At 42.6% G+C, this 20,167-nt stretch overlaps 1 protein-coding gene across 1 annotated transcript in view; it reads right to left on the bottom strand.

Moving 5' to 3' along the window:
• The window catches only part of SLC28A3 (solute carrier family 28 member 3), a 52,453-nt gene extending 32,635 nt beyond the window's left edge, over window positions 1–19,818 (bottom strand). The window contains exon 1 of the mRNA XM_052778850.1: window positions 19,606–19,818. Within this exon, the coding sequence (XP_052634810.1) occupies window positions 19,606–19,662 (57 nt within the window). The 5' untranslated portion in view covers window positions 19,663–19,818. The remainder of the gene's footprint in view (window positions 1–19,605) is intronic.
• Between the last annotated feature and the right edge of the window lie 349 nt (window positions 19,819–20,167).

Raw genomic sequence — 20,167 nt, 5'->3', positions numbered from 1 at the left:
AACTGGATTTAACTCCATTCACCACTGCTCTTTGGGCCCAGACATCCAGCCAGTTTTTTACCCAGATAACACATTTTCATCAGGAACACATCTTTTTGCTACCTGAATCCACATAAGCCTGGCTGCCTTAAAGGTTTTGAACAACCACAGTCTGACCTCCACCATGTTCAAGGACTGTCCTTGAGGCAGCTGGGAGCAGCACAGCCCCCCCGAAGCTGCTTGGCACACCCCCGGGGGCTGCCGTGCCCACCCCACGTTACTTCCCCTGGCCTGGTCCGGAGGGGCAGAGAGAAAGCTCCTGTCCCACAGGTACATACCTCCATGCTCATGGCGGGGCCCACGGAGGGGACGGCGGCCCAGGGCAGGCGCCTGTTGCGTTCAAAGGCAGCAGTGTAACTGCACATGGCCCTTGTGCCGCGCTCATGCCTCCTCATTTTAATGCTGTGCCAGGGCAGCGTGACCAGTTGCCTGCCCTTGGGTGTCCAGCCAGGGCTACAGTGAAGGCAGACAGTGTTTTCCCGAGCTGGTGGTCATGTCCTACCTTCTTGAGAAGAGCTGGCCTGCTGTGCCCCGCCACTTGGAGACGTGGCATTCTGCAGGTGAATTTACCTTTTCTTTTTGTGTCACTATTATTTATGCTAACCCCATTCCCCAAACTGCTGTGTGAAGCAAGGCCCAGCGCAGACCTCGCCCTGGCCCCTGACTTCTGTCTGGCTTTCCTGCTGCAGACACGACCAAAAGTCCCGGCAAGCCCTTGCTTGGTTCCTTCTGAGAGAATTGAACCAGCTCAAAGGCAAAATTAACACATGGCCAGTAATTAAAAGAGTGCAGAAGAGTATGTATGTAGAAGCCACTATTCATTCCTCTAGGAGAAAGCTCAGCGTGACATGAACAGGAATGTCTCAGTCCTCTTGATTGCAGTTTTTGGAAGGGGGGATAGGGGGTGGGAGTCATGTGGCTCTGTGGAGCTGCAATGTAACTTAAGGCCGCATTTTTGCAAAACTCAATTTTGTTCTCTCTTTGGTCTTGACTGTTGTCGTGGTTTAACCCCAGCCAGCAACTAAACACCACGCAGCCCCTCACTCACTCCCCCCCACCCAGTGGGATGGGGGAGAAAATCGGGAAAAGAAGCAAAACCCGTGGGTTGAGATAAGAACGGCTTAATAGAACAGAAAAGAAGAAACTAATAATGATAATGATAACACTAATAAAATGACAACAGTAATAATGAAAGGATTGGAATGTACAAATGATGCGCAGTGCAATTGCTCACCACCCGCAGACCGACACCCAGCCAGTCCCCCGAGCGGCGATTCCCTGCCCCCACTCCCCCCAGTTCCTATACTAGATGGGACGTCACATGGTATGGAATACACTGTTGGCCAGTTTGGGTCAGGTGCCCTGGCTGTGTCCTGTGCCAACTTCTTGTGCCCCTCCAGCTTTCTCGCTGGCTGGGCATGAGAAGCTGAAAAATCTTTGACTTTAGTCTAAACACTACTGAGCAACAACTGAAAACATCAGTGTTATCAATATTCTTCACATACTGAACTGAAAACACAGCACCATACCAGCTACTAGGAAGACAGTTAACTCTACCCCAGCTGAAACCAGGACAACTGTGAAATAAAGCAAACCTGAAAAATGCAGATGCTGCCGCCTACTAAGTTGCTATTACTTATGGTAACTGAGAGCACTCTTCTCAGCGGCTGTAGAACGTGGGCTTCTCACCTGAGGGACACTGAGTGCTGATAGTATTGAAATATCATTTATTCATGGGCTTAAATTGGGGGTATACTGCATGCCAGTGCTTCTCACAGATTTTTGAACCTACATTATAAATCAGAAGAGTCCAGCCCTCTGGGTTGAAAAACCATACTTTCACATTTGCAGGCATCTGCGCTCCCTGTGGCACCATGCCCTCTCTCCTGGTCACAGCTTGAAGCCCATGTCCCACACCTCCTACCTCTAACTCCCCCACCATCCCCAGTGCACCCACTTCACATGCTTCTCAGGACAGACCGCGCTTCCCCGTTGCTTTCCCCCATGCCACAGCATCCTCTCTGGGCCAGGAGCTTGCCTGGATCACCCACAGCCTGGTCTCTGGCTCTTTGAATTTGTGAAATATACTGTTTGTCTTGAGAATAACCTATTTTTTTCTTTTGAATAGTTCAAAATAAAAAGCTTCAATCTCACATCACAGTGTGAGTCTACAATGTATTTACATATGCTCAGAATATTATTATGTCACTATTTTATTGTCACAAATGCTTTCCTACATCTACATTAAAAGGTGTTAAGAAAGTCTGAAATCAAAGATCACTTTGTGTCTAACTGTGCAGATACACAAGGAAAAGGGAGAATGGATCCAAACCCCTTTTATTCTTTTTTCATGGCCAAACACAATACCAGGTCTGGCTCCTGGAGGGCGTTGGCCCTTGCTGAGGCTAACCCAAGGGCTGCGTGGAGCGTGTGGACTTCTGCCAGCAGGGGCACAGCAAAGTCCATACTCTGCAAAGCCTCAGAACAGACTCTTCTGCCTCAGTCACAGTGTGCCTGAGAAAGTGTTGGTGTGGGTATACGAATCTCTACTACACTTGCATAAAGTAGTGGCTGAACGCTTTCAGCTGAACCTTTTCAGTGGGAAACTGGTTTCTTTGATTAAAATCAAGCTTTCATTGACTGCCACTACTTCTCTCCCTTTTCAACAGTTTCAATCAGTTCTGAAAGTCCTTTTATTCTTTTTTGTGTTGATGCTTTCCTTTTTGCTGGCTTTTTTTGAAGATGAAGGTATGGGCACTGACTACAACCTTCCTTTCCTAGGATCGCAGATCCCAGCCCAGTTCCCAGGAGTGTATATCAGAACAGTCCCAGCAATCCTGTAAATCACTGTAAATCTAGAATCACTTCAACTCTGAGAGCAGAGGCATTTCTTTGGCAACATGCCTTTACTGCCTCTGATCATATGCAAAAACCATTGGAAGACCGAAAAGAATATCCACAGCATCAGGAAGTCTCTATTTCTTATGTGCTGCTTCAAGTACCATCAACGAACTTGGCAAGCAGATATGATAACAACATGGGAAAGTACTAGTTTTTAATGGAACTTGTAGAGTAGCAGATTATTTATTTCTGGGGTGTGGATGTGAAAATATTAACACATGACACTAGTAAAATACCTCTGTTGTTTTTTAACCTCACTCTCATGTCTTCATAGTGAGCTACTCACTATGTGGGCTTAAACAAATGTACAGTCAAAAGAAATCAAAATGGATGTGTTTATTATGAAGTCATCTGTATTGCATTCTCCTTTTTCTGGTCAGATGTATGTCAGAGCTGTTGCCTCCAGTCTGTGTTTGTCTGAAATTTCCCTTATTCTGGATGAGTAGGTATTTAATAACATGTATGCCCTGTCTGACTGAAAGATTATATCACTAAACCAAATGTTTCCAGTTTCTCTTCTTCCTTCTATATTAACTCCTAGTCTGTAGTATTCCTTCTGATCACCATTCCTGATGCCTCTTTTGTATCTTGTATGAAGCCATTATGACATTAGAAATCATTTTTCTGAATCCTACACGTCCTGTTTTCTGTGTTTTTTTCTTAATGTATTTCTTAGAACAGAACTCACTTCCCTGTCAGTTTATGAATTTTAAAAAAAATTCAGGTTTTGTTAAAATATCTGTCTTGGATGTAATATCACAGCCAATTACTGACATTGAATTTGAGGTTTATGAATTTACATAAGGTTATTTGAAAGAAAAAAAAAGGAAAAAAACATACCTCATCAGTATGTACAGTTTTCTTATCTGGTGAATTCTTGATTCTCTGTGAATTCTCTCTGAGACCTTTTGGTCTTAAAACATGCACACCTTCACTGTCGTTCTGGGGCATGACAAGACCAGAAATTGTGTTGGTCCAAATGAAAAGCCAAAAGCTTTCTACTGTGCAGTAAGAACTGATTTATACTCTGATGCCTGTTCTTCCGTGTTTTACTTTACCAGTACAGGGAGCCTGAAACTCAGTGTACAGAGCTCAGGTGTTCAAGTCCCTGCACTATTACACAAAGCTGCGTCAGTCATGGATGGTGCTTGAATAATGTGATTCTGCTGTTTTCTTGACCCAAACTCACATGTGTTCCTGGTGCTGCCCTTTGCCTCAGGACTGGTTCAACAAGTTTACAAAGATAGAGCCTTTCTCCCCACCAAGGGCAACGGCCTATTTGGGCCTTTCCCAGGTTGTTAGTATCTTTGCTGCAGTGCATATGCTCCTTATGCATATGCAGTAAATACATATTTTTTTAAAATACATACTTCTGTTGCTCTTGGAATGAAACACTCAGAGTATCTTTAAAGAGAGCAGTTAACTTTACTACATTAATTCTCTGCGGTGTACCTTTTATCAGAGTGCACTGAGAGTTGAAGACAGCCATAACCAGGTCCACTACTTCTACTTTTTTTTTGTCATTCTGAAGCTGAGTTTTGTTTCTTAATGTTTTGAAGGGTACTTTACTTCTTTTTAATGATCCTTGAAGGGCTGGTTCTTATTTTGGTTTCGTAAGAAAGCCGCTTAAACAAAATGTCAGATAACATATCCGCAATTGATATAAATGTTTTATACTTCAGCGGTTTCTTATGGCAGCAGTTACGGTATGGTCATTTCACTGTGTTATATTGCATGAAGTATCTCATTATTTACATGGTAATAAAACCAGTAAATTAGTATCTACATTTAGCCCTGTAAGAAAACGATCATTTCCAAATGAACAATACAAAATAAGCTTAATCATAGTAAATTATGATAAAGGCAGGAATAAGCAGTATTACCAGACATAAATTAAATTTTGCTTTTTAGCAGAAACATGACCCCAGAAGCAACCAGAACACTTTTACTTTCAGTAACATATTTGCCGTGAAGATACTCTGCTTCCAAACATGATAAAACATCCATTTCAGTAAAAGCATTTCTGTAACATTGTGTGTCTGGGGAAAGAGGAGGAAGTCGCAAGAAGCTGTTGATTCACCTGCTGTGGTCCTGATAAACCAGATGCCGCTATATCAGTTCCCTTCCTTCTAAGAGAAGAGTATTTTTGCATTCCCTTAAGAGGGAGGTATTTATTTTTCAAAAAGCATCCCTGTTACTTGTTTGCTTTCTAACCATGCTGTCTTGCCATAGCTGCCCTGCAGTCGACAATGAAAGCCTCTACTGAACACTCCATACAGTGCAAAAAAAGAATTATCACAAGAAGCAGTGCTTAACTGTAGCACTGAGATATAATATGTTAAAAATACTATACAGGACAGCATAGTGAAGTCAAAGTGGTACAGTTCTGTAATTGACACACACACATCCCTGGGGATAGTCTCTCTGAAGATTTCTATACTAGTTGCTGAGCAAGAAAAAGCAAAGATTTCTTAGCACTTTCATCAGAAAACGTGAAAAACAGCAAGCATGTGAGTTGCTATTTAGAAGCAACAGAAGTACAGAATAATTTGCATTAGAAGAAACCTCTAGAAGTCACTTTGTCCAACCCACTGCTCAACTGCAATAATTACATAAGAGTTTCATTTATAGAGTAATTAAAATATATGAATGTATGAGTAATGTAACAGAAAACTAGTAAGAGCATCACATGATTGCTGGAACTCTAAATAGCCTGCACTGCAGAATGATAGATTTGTGTTATTTTCCGCAAGCACAAAAAGCACTCATTTCAAATGATCATACCACATTTCTGGCATATTCCAAATTCAGTAGAAACTGGTTAATTACTATTGATAACAAGTTTACTTCAGTTAGAGACTACTTCTGTTGACTAAACCAGTCTTTGAATGAGTGTCATGAAGCTGAGCAATTTTCTTATATTTCACAGCTCATTCTTCAAGTACAATCTCTTCATCCATCCCCTTATACAATTGTTTTATTTTGTTTGGTGAAAATGCATTTATGTTATTTAACCCCACCCCTTGAAAAAAAAGAATTCTTTTAAATTTCTCATAAGAATAGCAATATTCAATTGACAAATAAAACTGTCTTTTTGCTGTTTGCTTAGAGTCTTTCTGAGTTTGCTGAAGGAACTCTTCACGAAAATGTTAATCTGTCTGTGCTTGTCAGCTGCTGTTGCAGATTGCTACCTAAGCACCCAGCACGGACTGAAAAGCTTCTGCCTCATTTGCTCAGTATCATTTTCCACCTGCCTGGAAATGCCTGCAGAACAAAACATTGCAACAGAAAATGGGAGTTCAAGCCTTAGGGACTATAGCTAGCACAACCCTGTTGTGAGCACAGGCCAGATCCTGCAATACGCCAAGTCACTTCTGAACCTACTCAATCTGTAGTGACATAAGGAAGCAGGAAGTTAAAACCAAATTAGAGAAACTTGGATGGGAAAATTCTCTTCCCTTTTGGCCACACTTACAGAATTGATCCATTTGGTTCGAATGTTGACAATATGAAAAGCGTTACACAGTTGCACTTCTGCTTTCACAGTCTGATATACTTTTACTGATTGGAATTTCCTGCTTGTAAAACATCAAATTAAACGTCACAGGCATAGAGCTATCGCATACTTGTAAGTGAAGTGCTCTTTAAATGTTTCTTTAGTTCCCTCTAGATGAGCAGCTCATTTGTCCTGTCTTTTTGCATAACGACATTCTTTGACCTTCCCTTCTATCTCCTCCCTGCCTTTCGAGGGAGGGTTGGCTTTGCAAAGAGCTCATAACTTCTATTGGTCGTGCTTTTAATAATAGCACACACGTTAGAGTAGATGATTTTCTGCCCCTGCCAGTTAATGCGGAAAACAGATTGGCTACAAGAGAGAGCATCCAGGCAGCTGCTTAAACTCTTTATGGTTTAAGAGTGGGTAGTTACATTAGCTTTGGAGATTAGAATCAGAGTACTTAAGGAACTCAGTGGAAAACAGATGCTTCAAAAGCAAGTATTTTAAGTTACCATGTTGGATTTCATTGGATTTCGGATTGCATTCAGTCAGCTGAAATGAAGCCATCTGATTTACAGTTCAAAACTTTGTTATTCTTTTAATATTCAGTGTAACTGAAGACCATTCATCGAAGTTTTCCCCCATGCACTACCTTTTGCTAGCCAGAGTGTCATGATTCTGAAGGAGTTAAAATGCATTTTAAATATTGAGGAAATTTTTTTCGATCAATAATCACAGCATTCATAAATTCCTGTCAAATGATAAAATTCAGTGTACAGGGCAGGAGGGATGAATGTTCATTATCCATGTGTTAAATTATAGTAAATGAGCTGTAGAGACAGCAGATAAGAAACATGTAATGCCAGATTTAAATTCAGCTTGCTAAATCTTCATGAGGTGTTTTGAAATGGGTTGCAAATTAGGCTCACCCACCTCTGAGTACATTACTGTTTTCTTTAAAAGCTTAAGCTGTCAGTATTGAGTAGGATAGTTGGATAGTATCCTGAAATGCAGGATAAACAAGTTAAAATGATGCACTGGCACAAGCTGGCCATACTAAAAGAAACAGGAAATCAGTTTGCTCTCAAAGCAAGTAAAATGTATGAGAGGCAGAAAGCAAAATCCAGAAAAACTGAAACAGGAAAAAAAGATCTGCACATTCCTGAGAAGATAACAAGGTGCACATGACCCCTGCAATGATGGCATGAGACAAGGGGAGTCAAAAGAATCTCAGTAGACATAATAAGGGGGGATGAAGGATGATGTTTAGCGCTTACATTGTTGAAATTAGCTGAGGCAAAGACAGTCTTTGATAAGAAGAGCTAGTCCCAAGGACCAGCCAATGAGGTAAAGACAGCTCCTGATGAGAAGCAGGAGCAGGCCCCAAGAGCCAGCTAAGACTGGTCTTGCGGCTTGGGTGAATACCAAGAAATCACTGAGCCTGCGCAAGAAAAAAGGTTACTAGTGGTGACGAAGAGGAGTCATCTATCTTCATCTCTGCGACCACCAGACGACCACCATAAAGAGGCACTGCGCAAGCGCAGTTGAGAGGAGACTATGGAAATGACCTCTCGGAGCTAATTTTAATATGAAGCGGGGACAGGTCATGCATATGTATAGACGTATTGTGAATATGTAACACTTGACTGTATAATCTTGAGACAAACTGCCGAGTCGGGCGCGCACGACTTTGGTGGGACTACCCCCTGTGCAGCCCAGCGCTGAATGAACATACCTACTTTACAATCTCACTGATTGTGGAGTCTGTTTTCTGCACATCAGTTTGGCGAGCCAGGCAGGAGACTCTCTGCTCGGCTGCGGGACCGACTGTGGAGCGGACGCCCCTCGGCGCGCCCCGAGCACTTTCCTCGGAGGAGCCTCCGCTGCCAGCCGCTCACCGCGGGAGCAGACAACAACCTCCTGAAGCCACGGACCAAACGGTACGTGTCACAGAGGGAGCCTGTAAAAAGTACGGGCTGGGGCAGCTGGTAAATTGCGCAAAGACGTCTGGCGTGCAGTGTAGTCCCCGTATGGGAGGAGGGTACCCTGTATGGTAAGGGGGGATTTGCTGACCGATAGAGCGGCCGCTAGCGATCTTGGGGGTAGATTGAGCAAATCCAGGGTGACTGCTGTATCCCGGTATCGGGAGCCAGGACGGACCTGTCAATGACTGGTATATAAGAGGCAGGAGAAGGGTAGGCGCACCCCCTCGCAGTTGCGCTTGGTTTATGGGGTAAGAGGACCCCCTCGCAATTGCGCTTGGTTTATTTTTGCAGCTGCTGGAAGGTTGTCAACTGGAGCGATGATTGTATGATGTGAATGTTTGGAAATTTATGTTAAAGATTTTGTGGGGGTGTGTGGAAATGATATGTTGAAATTTATAGGTGTATGTATGTTTGTTAATGTGTGAATGTCTTTACGTATTAATAGGGGTGATTCCCTGCTTTGTATGTGGGCTTGTAACTGGACTATATAGTAATTAGCATACGGCTTGGGTTTTGATGAAGTGTAAAGCTTGAGGGAGAAGGTGGTACTGTACATCTAGCAGACGGAAACCAGACTGCCTTGAGTGTTTTCCCCAAATTCCACACTTTTATGATTGGGAAAGAGTTCACTAAGAATCCGAAATAGTGAGACTGGTGTGTAAAGGAAAATTTAATTCCAGAAATTTGGGACGTGTGGGAGGGAAACTGGGGGAAGACTATAAAGAAGTGTAAGGAACGATTTGCATACAAGCTTATTAAAAGGAGAAGCCAAAATCAAACTTAAGAATCAAGGAAGAGTATTAAAATGGGAAACAATCAAGGAGGAGTATTGAGGAAGAGTCCTCTGGGTTGTGTAATTGCCCACTGGAAAGATATTGTTGGGACCGGAGGTATGGAAAGTAAAAAGAACCTTATTAAATATTGCAATCAGTGGTGGCCGTTGTGTAAGTTAGAAGGTGATGCTAAGTGGCCACTTAATGGGTCAATAGATTATAATACTTTATTACAACTAATGCTGTTTTTAAGGAGAGAAGGAAAACGGGATGAGGTTTCATATGCAGACATGTTTTTCACCCTCTGAAATCATCCGGAGTGGCAAAGGGACTGTGGAATGGTACCCCCACAGGACCCCATGGTGCTTGCACTTGAGCGAGAGAACAACAAGGAGTTTAGAGGTAAACTGAGGCGGTGTTGTTCGGCATGTAGTATTGGACAAAGATGTACAAAGACAAATAAAATCCATCAGGCACCAGAACAAGTTCTAACTGATTTGTTTAAGCCTCCCCCTCGACCACAGGAACAGGATGCAGACTCGGATAGAACTCCAACCCCCCCGAGCAGCCCTGTATCTTCCCGTACTAGGAAGAAAACTACCTCAACAGCTTTACAAGCACCTCTCCGAGAGGCGGTGGGGCCGGATGGTGGGAAGATGTTAATCAAAGTACCCTTTTCTACTGCTGACCTAGGGGAATGGAAAAAGGTTGCAAAAGATTATAGGAGAGATCCGATAGGTGTAACTAAGCATTTCCAATTTATTGTAAAACAGCATAACCCTGATTGGAAGGATATACAGCTATTATTGGAATATATGACTGAGACAGAGAAAGAGCTGATTTTAAAAACAGCAGGGAACCTTGCTGAAGATCATTATAAGATTACAGAAGGGGACATTAAGGAATATTTCCCTCTCCAAGACCCAAAGTGGGATGTTAATAGATCTGCACATATGGAAAGATTGCAGGGGTATCAGGAGTGGATTACAAAAGGAATAGAGAGAGCAATCCCCCAAAACTATAAATTGGTCAGCTTTATATGCAGTTAAACAGAGTCCTTCCGAGTCTCCATCTGAATTCCTGGATCGATTGAGGGATGTAATGCGCCGCAGCACACCGCTGGATCCTGGGTCAGAGGTAGGAATACAAAAATTAGTCTCCCTGTTTTTGGGGCAATCTACAAGGGATATAAGGCGCAAACTTCAGAAATTACGGCCTACAGAGAGTAGGAATTTAGAAATATTGTTGGATGAAGCATGGAGAGTATTTAGTAACAGAGAGGAAGGATATAGGCAGGGGCAAAGGAAATTAATGGCTGTTATCCAGGAAGAAAGAGGAAGAGGGCCTAGACGAGACTTGCCCCGACTGGGCAAGGATCAATGCGCTTTGTGTAAGAAATTCGGTCACTGGAAAAAGGAATGCCCAAGGAACAAGGAGGATCAGAGGGCTCAAACAGGAGGAACGGTAGCCCATGTGAAGGGAGATTGACGGGAACCTGGGGAATCTACCCTAGTGGATCCACTGGTTATAATTAAGCTAGGGAAAACACAACAAGAGGTAGAATTTTTGGTAGATACAGGAGCAACATACTCGGTTCTGAATCAAGCTTTGATGCCCCTGGGAGATGATTATGTCATGGTGAAAGGAGCGACTGGCCAAAGTGAAAAGGCATATTTTTGTAAACCTTTAGAATATAAATTAGGAAAACAGTGGGGCATTCATAAATTTTTATATATGACCAACTCCCCAAAGGCACTTTTGGGAAGGGACTTGTTGGAACAATTGGGAGCAAAAATTGTATTCAAAAAGGGAGAAATTACTCTGGAGGTAAAAGATCAGCAATATATTCAAATATTGAGCCTAACTTTAACCAGTCTCCCCCTAGAAGGAAGCATTAACGAGGACATCTTAAACCAAGTGTACGCGGGGGTATGGGCTACCGATGCACCTGGAAGAGCAAAAAGCGCTCCACCTGTTGAAGTTAGGATCAAGGAAGGCCAAAAGCCGGGAAGAATTAAACAATATCCCCTAACGAAGGAAGACAGAGAAGGAATCCGGCCGGTGATAGAAAAATTTTTGCAGTTGGGATTATTAAAAGAGTGTGAGTCTGATTTCAATACCCCTATATTACCTGTTCGGAAGCCCGATGGGTCATATCGGGTGGTCCAAGACTTACAGGCGGTGAATAAGATAACTGAAGATCTTTACCCAGTAGTGGCGAACCCATATACCCTGTTGACCGTATTAACACCTGAATTGACTTGGTTTACTGTTTTAGATTTGAAGGATGCTTTCTTTTGCCTCCCTCTCCATGAAGCCAGCCAAAAATTATTTGCATTTGAATGGGAAAACCCCAAGAGTGGTCGAAAGACCCAGCTCACTTGGACGGTGTTGCCACAAGGATTTAAGAATAGTCCTACCATTTTTGGCAATCAGCTTGCGAAAGACTTAGAAATCTGGGAAGCCCCGTCTGAGGAGGGGAAGCTGTTGCAGTATGTGGATGATATCCTGATTGCCACCAAAACAGAGAAAGATTGTATGACATGGACAGTGAGTCTGTTGAATTTCCTGGGACTCCAGGGGTACCGGGTATCCAAGAAAAAGGCACAGGTAATGCAACGCAAAGTGAATTATTTGGGCTATGAAATTAGTGCGGGACAAAGAACTTTGGGACAGGCCCGTAAGGAGGCAATATGCCAAACTCGGAGACCTCAGACAGTAAAAGAGTTACGGACTTTTCTGGGAATGACGGGGTGGTGCTGATTGTGGATCTATAATTAAGGATTGCTTGTTAAACCACTGTATGCATTGACAGCCACTGAGCAGAAACACCTTGAGTGGAACAAGGAGACCGAACGAGCCTTTGAGCTACTGAAAGAGGCTTTGATGTCGGCCCCGGCCTTAGGACTCCCAGATGTGAGTAAGCCGTTTCTTCTTTACTCCCACGAGAAGCAGGGCATTGCCCTGGGAATATTAGCACAAAACCTGGGTCCATATCGACGGGCAGTTGCCTACCTTTCTAAGCAGTTAGACACGACTGCAAAAGGTTGGCCTGGATGCCTGCGGGCAGTTGCGGCTGTGATATTGAATAGACAGGAAGCCCGAAAGTTTACTCTGGGCCAGAAAATGACTGTTTTGGTGTCTCACACAGTATCAGCAGTACTGGAAGCGAAAGGTGGACATTGGCTTTCTCCGCAAAGATTCCTGAGATATCAAGCTATATTGGTAGAGCAGGATGATGTGGAGATTGTAGTCACTAACATTGTCAACCCAGCTTCTTTTCTCAGCGGGAACACAGGAGAACCGGTACATCATGACTGTTTGGAAACCATCGAAGCAACATACGCCAGTCGCCCAGACCTGAAAGACAGCCCCATGGAAAACGGGGAAACTTGGTTCACAGACGGAAGCAGTTATGTCCTAGATGGTAATCGACATGCGGGATATGCCGTCACCACCAGCCAAGAGGTAATAGAATCAGGGGCTTTGCCTATGAACACCTCCGCACAGAAGGCAGAAATAATTGCTCTAACGCACGCCCTGGAATTGGCCCAGGGCAAAGTTGTGAACATTTATACAGACTCAAAATATGCCTTTGGAGTTGTACATGCACATGGAGCAATTTGGAAGGAGAGAGGACTATTGAGTTCTCAAGGGAAAAATATCAAACACGCAGAAGAAATTCTGAAGTTACTGGAAGCTGTCCAGCTCCCTAAGAAAGTAGCAGTTATGCATATTAAGGCACACCAGAAAGTGAGCTCAGATTTGGAAAGAGGGAATGAGCTGGTGGACAGAGAGGCAAAGCAAGTGGCCAAAACAAAGGTAAAAACAGAAGGGGCCTTAATACCTGATAGGCAGATCTCCCTAGAAGGTAAGCCAGAATACACCAAGGAAGATCAGAAGCTCATTATAGATTTAGAAGGGTCATATAATGAAGAGGGGTGGGCTCATACCCCACAAGGAAAGCTAATTGTTCCCTCTTGCTTATTATGGCATTTGATACAGGAGGAACATAGGAAAAGACATTGGGGAACAGAGGCTCTGTATAATCATTTGATAAGTGAAATTGTGGCTAGAAATTTATACACCACGGTGAGACAGGTGACTCAACAGTGTGATCTTTGCCTCCAGACTAATCCTAAGAATACCCCCAAGCCGGAAATGGGCCAGATTGGAAAAGGCAATGGGCCTGGACAACAATGGCAAATTGATTTTACAGAACTTCCAAGAAAAGGGGGGTATCGATATTTATTGGTATTAACTGATAACTTTTCAGGTTGGCCAGAAGCATTCCCAACAAGAACGGCTAAAGCTCAGGAGGTAACTAAAATATTGGTGCAAGAGATAATACCACGTTTTGGGGTTCCAGCAACTATATCCTCTGACAGAGGACCACATTTTGTCTCAAAAATAGTACAACAAATTAGCCGCCATTTGGGTATAGATTGGCAGCTTCATACTCCATATCACCCCCAGTGGAGTGGTCAAGTGGAAAAAATGAACCACTTAATCAAACAGCAAATTGTGAAATTAGGACAAGAAGCAAATTTGGCATGGCCTCAGTCTCTCCCTTTAGCCCTTCTGCGTATACGAACAAGACCAAGGGCAAAAGAAGGACTGAGCCCCTTTGAAATTCTGTATGGACAATCCTATGGGATACAGAGAGGGGTGTCTGTACAAGCGGGGGATGAAATTATGACTTCTTACATGGTAGCATTAGATAAACAACTTAATAAAATCAGGAAGCATGTGGTAGGGACTCGAGGGAGAGGTTTGGATGGGCCTGTACATAATATACAACCAGGAGATTATGTGTATATAAAGTCTCTTACAGAAAAAACTCTGGAGCCGCAGTGGGAAGGACCATTTCAAGTATTACTTACCTCCTTCACCGCGATTAGGATCAAGGAACAGAACGCTTGGATCCATCGCACTAGGGTGAAGAAGGCACCCAAAGGACAATGGACTTCACAAGAAAAGGGATCTTTGAAGCTCAAATTTGTAAGACATTGATTGTCATGCTCCTGAGTTGGACCTTGCCTAAGGGGCAGGCTTGGGATCGAAATACTTATTTAAATACGACAGAGAGTATCTCGAAAGTACTCAATTTATCAGATTGTTGGGTATGTAATCCCCTTCCACAGGGGAACATGGAACTCCCCTTTTTAGGAGTCCCAACCACAAATTGGACATCTCTTATTAAAGACAGGCCAGACAGGAATGGATTATGCCTTTATGGAAAGGGAAATACCCAGCGGGGACCCAGCTTTGATCTGGAGGTACCTGACCCTAAAGAGGTCTTAATTACTGGCCATTGCTTAAATATTACTGGTAATATTTGGGGAGACTCTTACAGTGAATGGAAAAAGAATCAATTACGACGAAAACTCGAGACCAACAAATACTTTGAGAGGATGCTAGATAGGGAAACAATGTATTAGAAGTACTAGGATTAGATATAGTAAAAGAATTTACTATTTTCTAGAAAAGGGGGGACTGAGACAAGGGGAGTCAAAAGAATCTCAGTAGACATAATAAGGGGGGATGAAGGATGATGTTTAGCGCTTACATTGTTGAAATTAGCTGAGGCAAAGACAGTCTTTGATAAGAAGAGCTAGTCCCAAGGACCAGCCAATGAGGTAAAGACAGCTCCTGATGAGAAGCAGGAGCAGGCCCCAAGAGCCAGCTAAGACTGGTCTTGCGGCTTGGGTGAATACCAAGAAATCACTGAGCCTGCGCAAGAAAAAAGGTTACTAGTGGTGACGAAGAGGAGTCATCTATCTTCATCTCTGCGACCACCAGACGACCACCATAAAGAGGCACTGCGCAAGCGCAGTTGAGAGGAGACTATGGAAATGACCTCTCGGAGCTAATTTTAATATGAAGCGGGGATAGGTCATGCATATGTATAGACGTATTGTGAATATGTAACACTTGACTGTATAATCTTGAGACAAACTGCCGAGTCGGGCGCGCACGACTTTGGTGGGACTACCCCCTGTGCAGCCCAGCGCTGAATGAACATACCTACTTTACAATCTCACTGATTGTGGAGTCTGTTTTCCGCACGTCAGGCATTCAAAACATCTGTTGATGGCAAGCAGGAACACAATGAGAATAACAAGGACAAGAATCCTAAAAATGGTTTTCACAAGGAATATTTACTTAGCGCGAGAAGCAAAGACCCTAAAGGTTTAACTAACTTTCACTGTTTCCTGTAAGAGACCGGGTAGTATGTCACAGTTAAATTTTTTTTTTTTTAAAAAGCATGGCTTTGGAAAGCAAGTTTTGAGGATTTGGAAAAGGACTGCATAATTTCCTGCCTGGATCTGATGGAGTTATGCAGTGCAATATCTTCATAATTTAAAGGGAAATTACAACAACGATGCCCATAAAATGTAAATTCTTAATAGTGCCTATAGTCTTAATTAACCAACCAGACAAGAGTATCTAGGAAGTGTGGAGAATGGTGATAAACACAGAAATAAATGGCATTTTTTAGGATATGTTTTAAGCTTGTTTGAATGAAATGGAGTACAAAAGCTGCATATGTTATGGCAGTACCAATATCCTTATGCAGCATGAGTAAAAGGCAGAATTTTAAAGGGGATCCTTCCTCAAGTCAGCCTCTTAAGAGTACGGTGTGTTCTGCTACAGAAGCAGGTACCGACTGCTTAATGCATCATAACGCTGACAATAGGAGGCCAGTGAACAATAAATATTTATCAGCTGTTATCTTCCCTTTGCATTGCATTTATTTTATGTTTACCTCTGAGTTCCTTTTAAAAGTCAGGGAGTTTTTTCATCCCACATACCATCCCTTTTTATGAGCCAACTCTTATAATTCCTTGAGGAATAAGTGTGACTTGTTGTTTAATGTCATCATTAGCAGAGATCTGAATCATCAGAACTGATTAGGTAAAACCTTTGCCTCTTAAATAAGGAAGAAACACAAGCCAGGTAAATCCAACCTCAGTTTTAGGGTTACTGTTAGTGTTGCAGTGTTTCTGAGCAGAAAATTCTGTGGGCAGCTATAGTGATGCGCAAGCTGGTGCCATCAGAAAGAAGTTAACTGAACCACATTGAATGCAAGAGACACAGTAGTATTTCTGTACATTATGTATGACATTACTGTAGATATAGATACAGAATGTATTACATTAGCATGTAGACACTTAACATGAACAATCTTCCCAATCGCGATGAGACTATGAGGATAATGATTTAGGTTCCTTAAATTGCATGATATATTTAAGGGGAAAAAAAAAGTTAAAAACCTGAATGTCTGGGTATAAACAGTGTGGCAGTCTGTTGATTCTAGCTATGAGGTAGCATCCAAAGCAGGTAAATTTAGCATGTAGGTCTTAGCAATTGCATTGGGGTTTTACTAACGTTATGTTGCACTGGAGAGTAGGAGCATGCCTGGGAAGACTGGCAGTGTGGCTAGAGCTATGCATACTCTTAAAACCAGTACAGGAAGCTTACTCATTGTAATACACCCAAATGGCTGTTAGTAACTGAGATGTCCCTAACATCAAAGAGAGAGTTGTCTGTTTTCTTTTGAGACTGTTTTGAGCAGTGACATTAATGACTTTTAATGACATTAAAAGTTGCTTCTGAGTCTCCCAGGTACTGGCATTATCAGAAGGCAATAACACAGGACCTGCAGTTTTTGATGCTATGCCTATAAACAGTTCTAGTGGAATCTGCGTAGTGTACAGAAGGAGTAGTTGATATTTTGCAGGATCATGCATTTTTTGAAATGTAATTGATGGTGTTAATAGAAGCCTACGCTACATGGATGCATGCCCTCTCTGAAAGTTAACATTGGTTAACTGGTTTCTGAGGGTCTGCTACAGTACAGTTGAAAAAGTTTTATGCTTCTGTGATGCAGTGAAAATCCTATCATAGTACAGAAGGATGTTTGTGTTTAAATATCAATAGCCAACGTGAAATTGAGAAGAGCTTAAACAGTTATCCCCTTTGACCATTTGTACGACTAGTTGAAAGGCAGATTACTCTGTATTACAACCCTTTGGTCCTGTTAAGATTATCTCCACAACAGAAGGCACAATGCCTCTCATTCTTGACATAATGAAGCTCTGATATGATCCTTCATCCATCATTTGTTAGCCTTGAGCTGCTTTGTATTACGTTAAGAGCTGTTCTCTTAACTTATTTGCTTTATAAAACAAACTACCTGACCTGAGTTTACTTTATCCGTGTCTTATTTTTTCTATCCCTTTGTGCATTAATCATTAAATGGCTCAGGTACATCTGAAGGTACCTATGGAGTGCAATCCCACAGACACTTAAAATGCCTTAAATGAATCCCTTTCCAGAACCTTTCATATTTTGTGGTTTAGAGAAGATACTCATTGCTTAGTACTAGAAGACACGGTATGTTGGAGGTAGAAAAGCGTTCATTCTTTGTGCAAGAAAAACTCAAATACAAGAAAGTAAGAAAAAATGATGAGATTGTTTTCTTCTCAGTGGCTTCTACTGTGAAGTGATTTATTTTTCTATATGCAGAAGTTTACCTATTTCCTTCTGTGCCTTATTTTCTCCAGGGAGCGACTTATATGTTGAGTCAGAGATAGACAGTGTAAATGTAAATTTGAACACCTTCTGGTGTTCCAGGACAGAAAAGTAACCAGATAACCTGACTCAGGCCCCAGGTTTCATTGTTGAATAGTCTCCATGATTTTGGCATTTGAATTATTTAAATTCAAATAGAGGCTCTTGCAAACCTCTGCAGTGGACAGGAAAGGAAGCACCTGGGTTCCCTGCACATTGCCCAGGTGAACTAGCTGCATAAGGCAGAGGATTAACCTGAGTCACAGTACTGTGCTCCACAGAGACTGCTGAGATTTTCAGTTTAGGTCATTCAAGAGCATTCGGCACTGAGCTTCTGCAGCTAAGGAGGGACTTCTTCCTTCACAGACTTTGGAAGTCTGTAGGCACAGACTTTGGAAGCTGACTGCACTATCTTAGGCACACATTTTGTGTGAAAATGCAGCCAAGATGAAGCCCTCTTTTATCTCATTCACTTGAACTGAAGGAGACCCAAGTTCAAATTGCTTGTCTATCTGCTCTGAAGCACAGATGTGTTGGGGATGCTCTGATTACCCAGGAGAATGCCCTAACCACTGGGCTATCGTGTTTTAAGAGTTATCTCTGTCTCCTCTTGAAACTGTCCCACTTAGTGTGAATTATTAACTAATGACTGGAGTAGGGACTTGACCCTAACTCCCTTACATTCCACAAATATTCCCTGACCAGCAGATTATCAAATCAATCTATTCCTTGTCTGTCTCTATAGCCCAATGAATAAATATACAGAGTGGTTGGATGTCACTGGCATTACATAATATTCCACATGCTTAGCATCTACAAAGACCTTTCTGTGTTATTTGAATAGTGTTGGCTGATATTCACGCCCACTCACGTGCTACCCTTCCTGCTAGCTGAGCTCAGGGGCAGTGTAAGGATCAGAGGCCGTGGAGGAAAGCAAGAGATACTTTGCTAACACACCACTCCTTACAGCCACCGTTTCTCCCCGACCTGTTCTATCTTCAGTAACAAGTACAGTGAAACAGCCTGGCCTGGCTGTGGGTTTGCAAATTGCTGTTTGTCCCTGCTCTAATTCAAATGAAAGCACAGGGATGCTGGGCACTGAGAACCAATAACTACCTGGTTAACAGTTTTTCTGGTGCTTCTGCTTTTGAAACCTGCATTTTTAAAATGGCTGTTAACATTACTTTATGCACATAATACACAGAATCTTGTGGGTTGGCTACTTACCTCCTCTCTGTGCTCTTCTTGGGAGCAGAACAAGACAATTGCACTTATGTTATGCTTGGAAGAAAGAAGATATATCCCAATGTGATTACATTATTATTTTTCTCATTAATATACATTGCTTTGATAAGGTATTTGTCTGCTGCATAATGATGACCTCCTCTTCAACAGAACTGTGAATTACCTGTCCTCAGGAAAAAGCATCAACCGATACAGCAAATAGGAGAGGTGGATGAGCTAGTTGTGAGATCCATCAGCCTATGAAATATTACTGAGTCAGGAGACTTTCGAAGATAGCAGTATACCAGGCAGCAGATGAAGGCAATAAGCAGAGCCTACTCCTGAATGTGTCGATTGTGCTCCAGCTTTTTATACAAAAGCCATGTACTTTGGCAGGATATCAGTGCAAACCATGTGGGGTGTTGTAAAACATCTGCAGGCAGAGAGCAGAAATTGCTTTCTCTTTGTACAGGGACTGAAGAATTTACAGTTGGACTCGATGATCTTAAAGCTCTTTTCCAACCTAAACGATTCTATGATTCTAAGTAAGCACGGTTTATCGTTTTTAAGTGCTTCCTCTTCCCCACAAAGCAAAGGAAACCACACTTACCTGGAAGGCCAAATTGTGCACTCCTGAGTGATCACGGGTGGTCTCCTTCAGCTCCATGGGCTAGCATGGGCAGGAGAGTTTTGGGTGGATGTTGAAAGCTACTTGCAGCACAGGGCAACAGCAGCAAGCACCTGGTTAATCCATCCACAGGGTCGGTGAGTATCACTTCAAATCTAGTTTGTTGTAGGCACTCTCAAGTTGCTCTTGCTCACTCATAGCTCCACCTTCTCGCTCCCCTGGCACAGCCCCTTTTGGCCAGCGTGGGAAACTGCATTAAATGTTTCTTGAGACAAGAAAGGAGGATTCCTGCAAGCCCCAAGAGGCAGTCGTATCTCTGGGCCATCCCAACGGCAAATGTGTGTACTTACATGACTTCTGGCTTTCCTCACTTGCTTGCGGGAAAATCTTCCCCACCCAGATCTTTGAGAGGTCAACACAGTTTTTGTCTTTTTTACAGCTATTCCACGTCACTGTTTCTGCGATGTTATTGTGGCTCTTAATTTCATAGTGGTTAAGGACTTCATCTTGCAAGAGAAAACAAAGGGAAAGGAACAAATCCCAA

This window comes from Harpia harpyja, chromosome Z (genome assembly GCF_026419915.1).
Source record: "Harpia harpyja isolate bHarHar1 chromosome Z, bHarHar1 primary haplotype, whole genome shotgun sequence".
In the NCBI taxonomy this organism is placed as follows: Eukaryota; Metazoa; Chordata; class Aves; order Accipitriformes; family Accipitridae; genus Harpia; species Harpia harpyja.
This window is presented reverse-complemented; position numbering and strand designations above follow the sequence as displayed.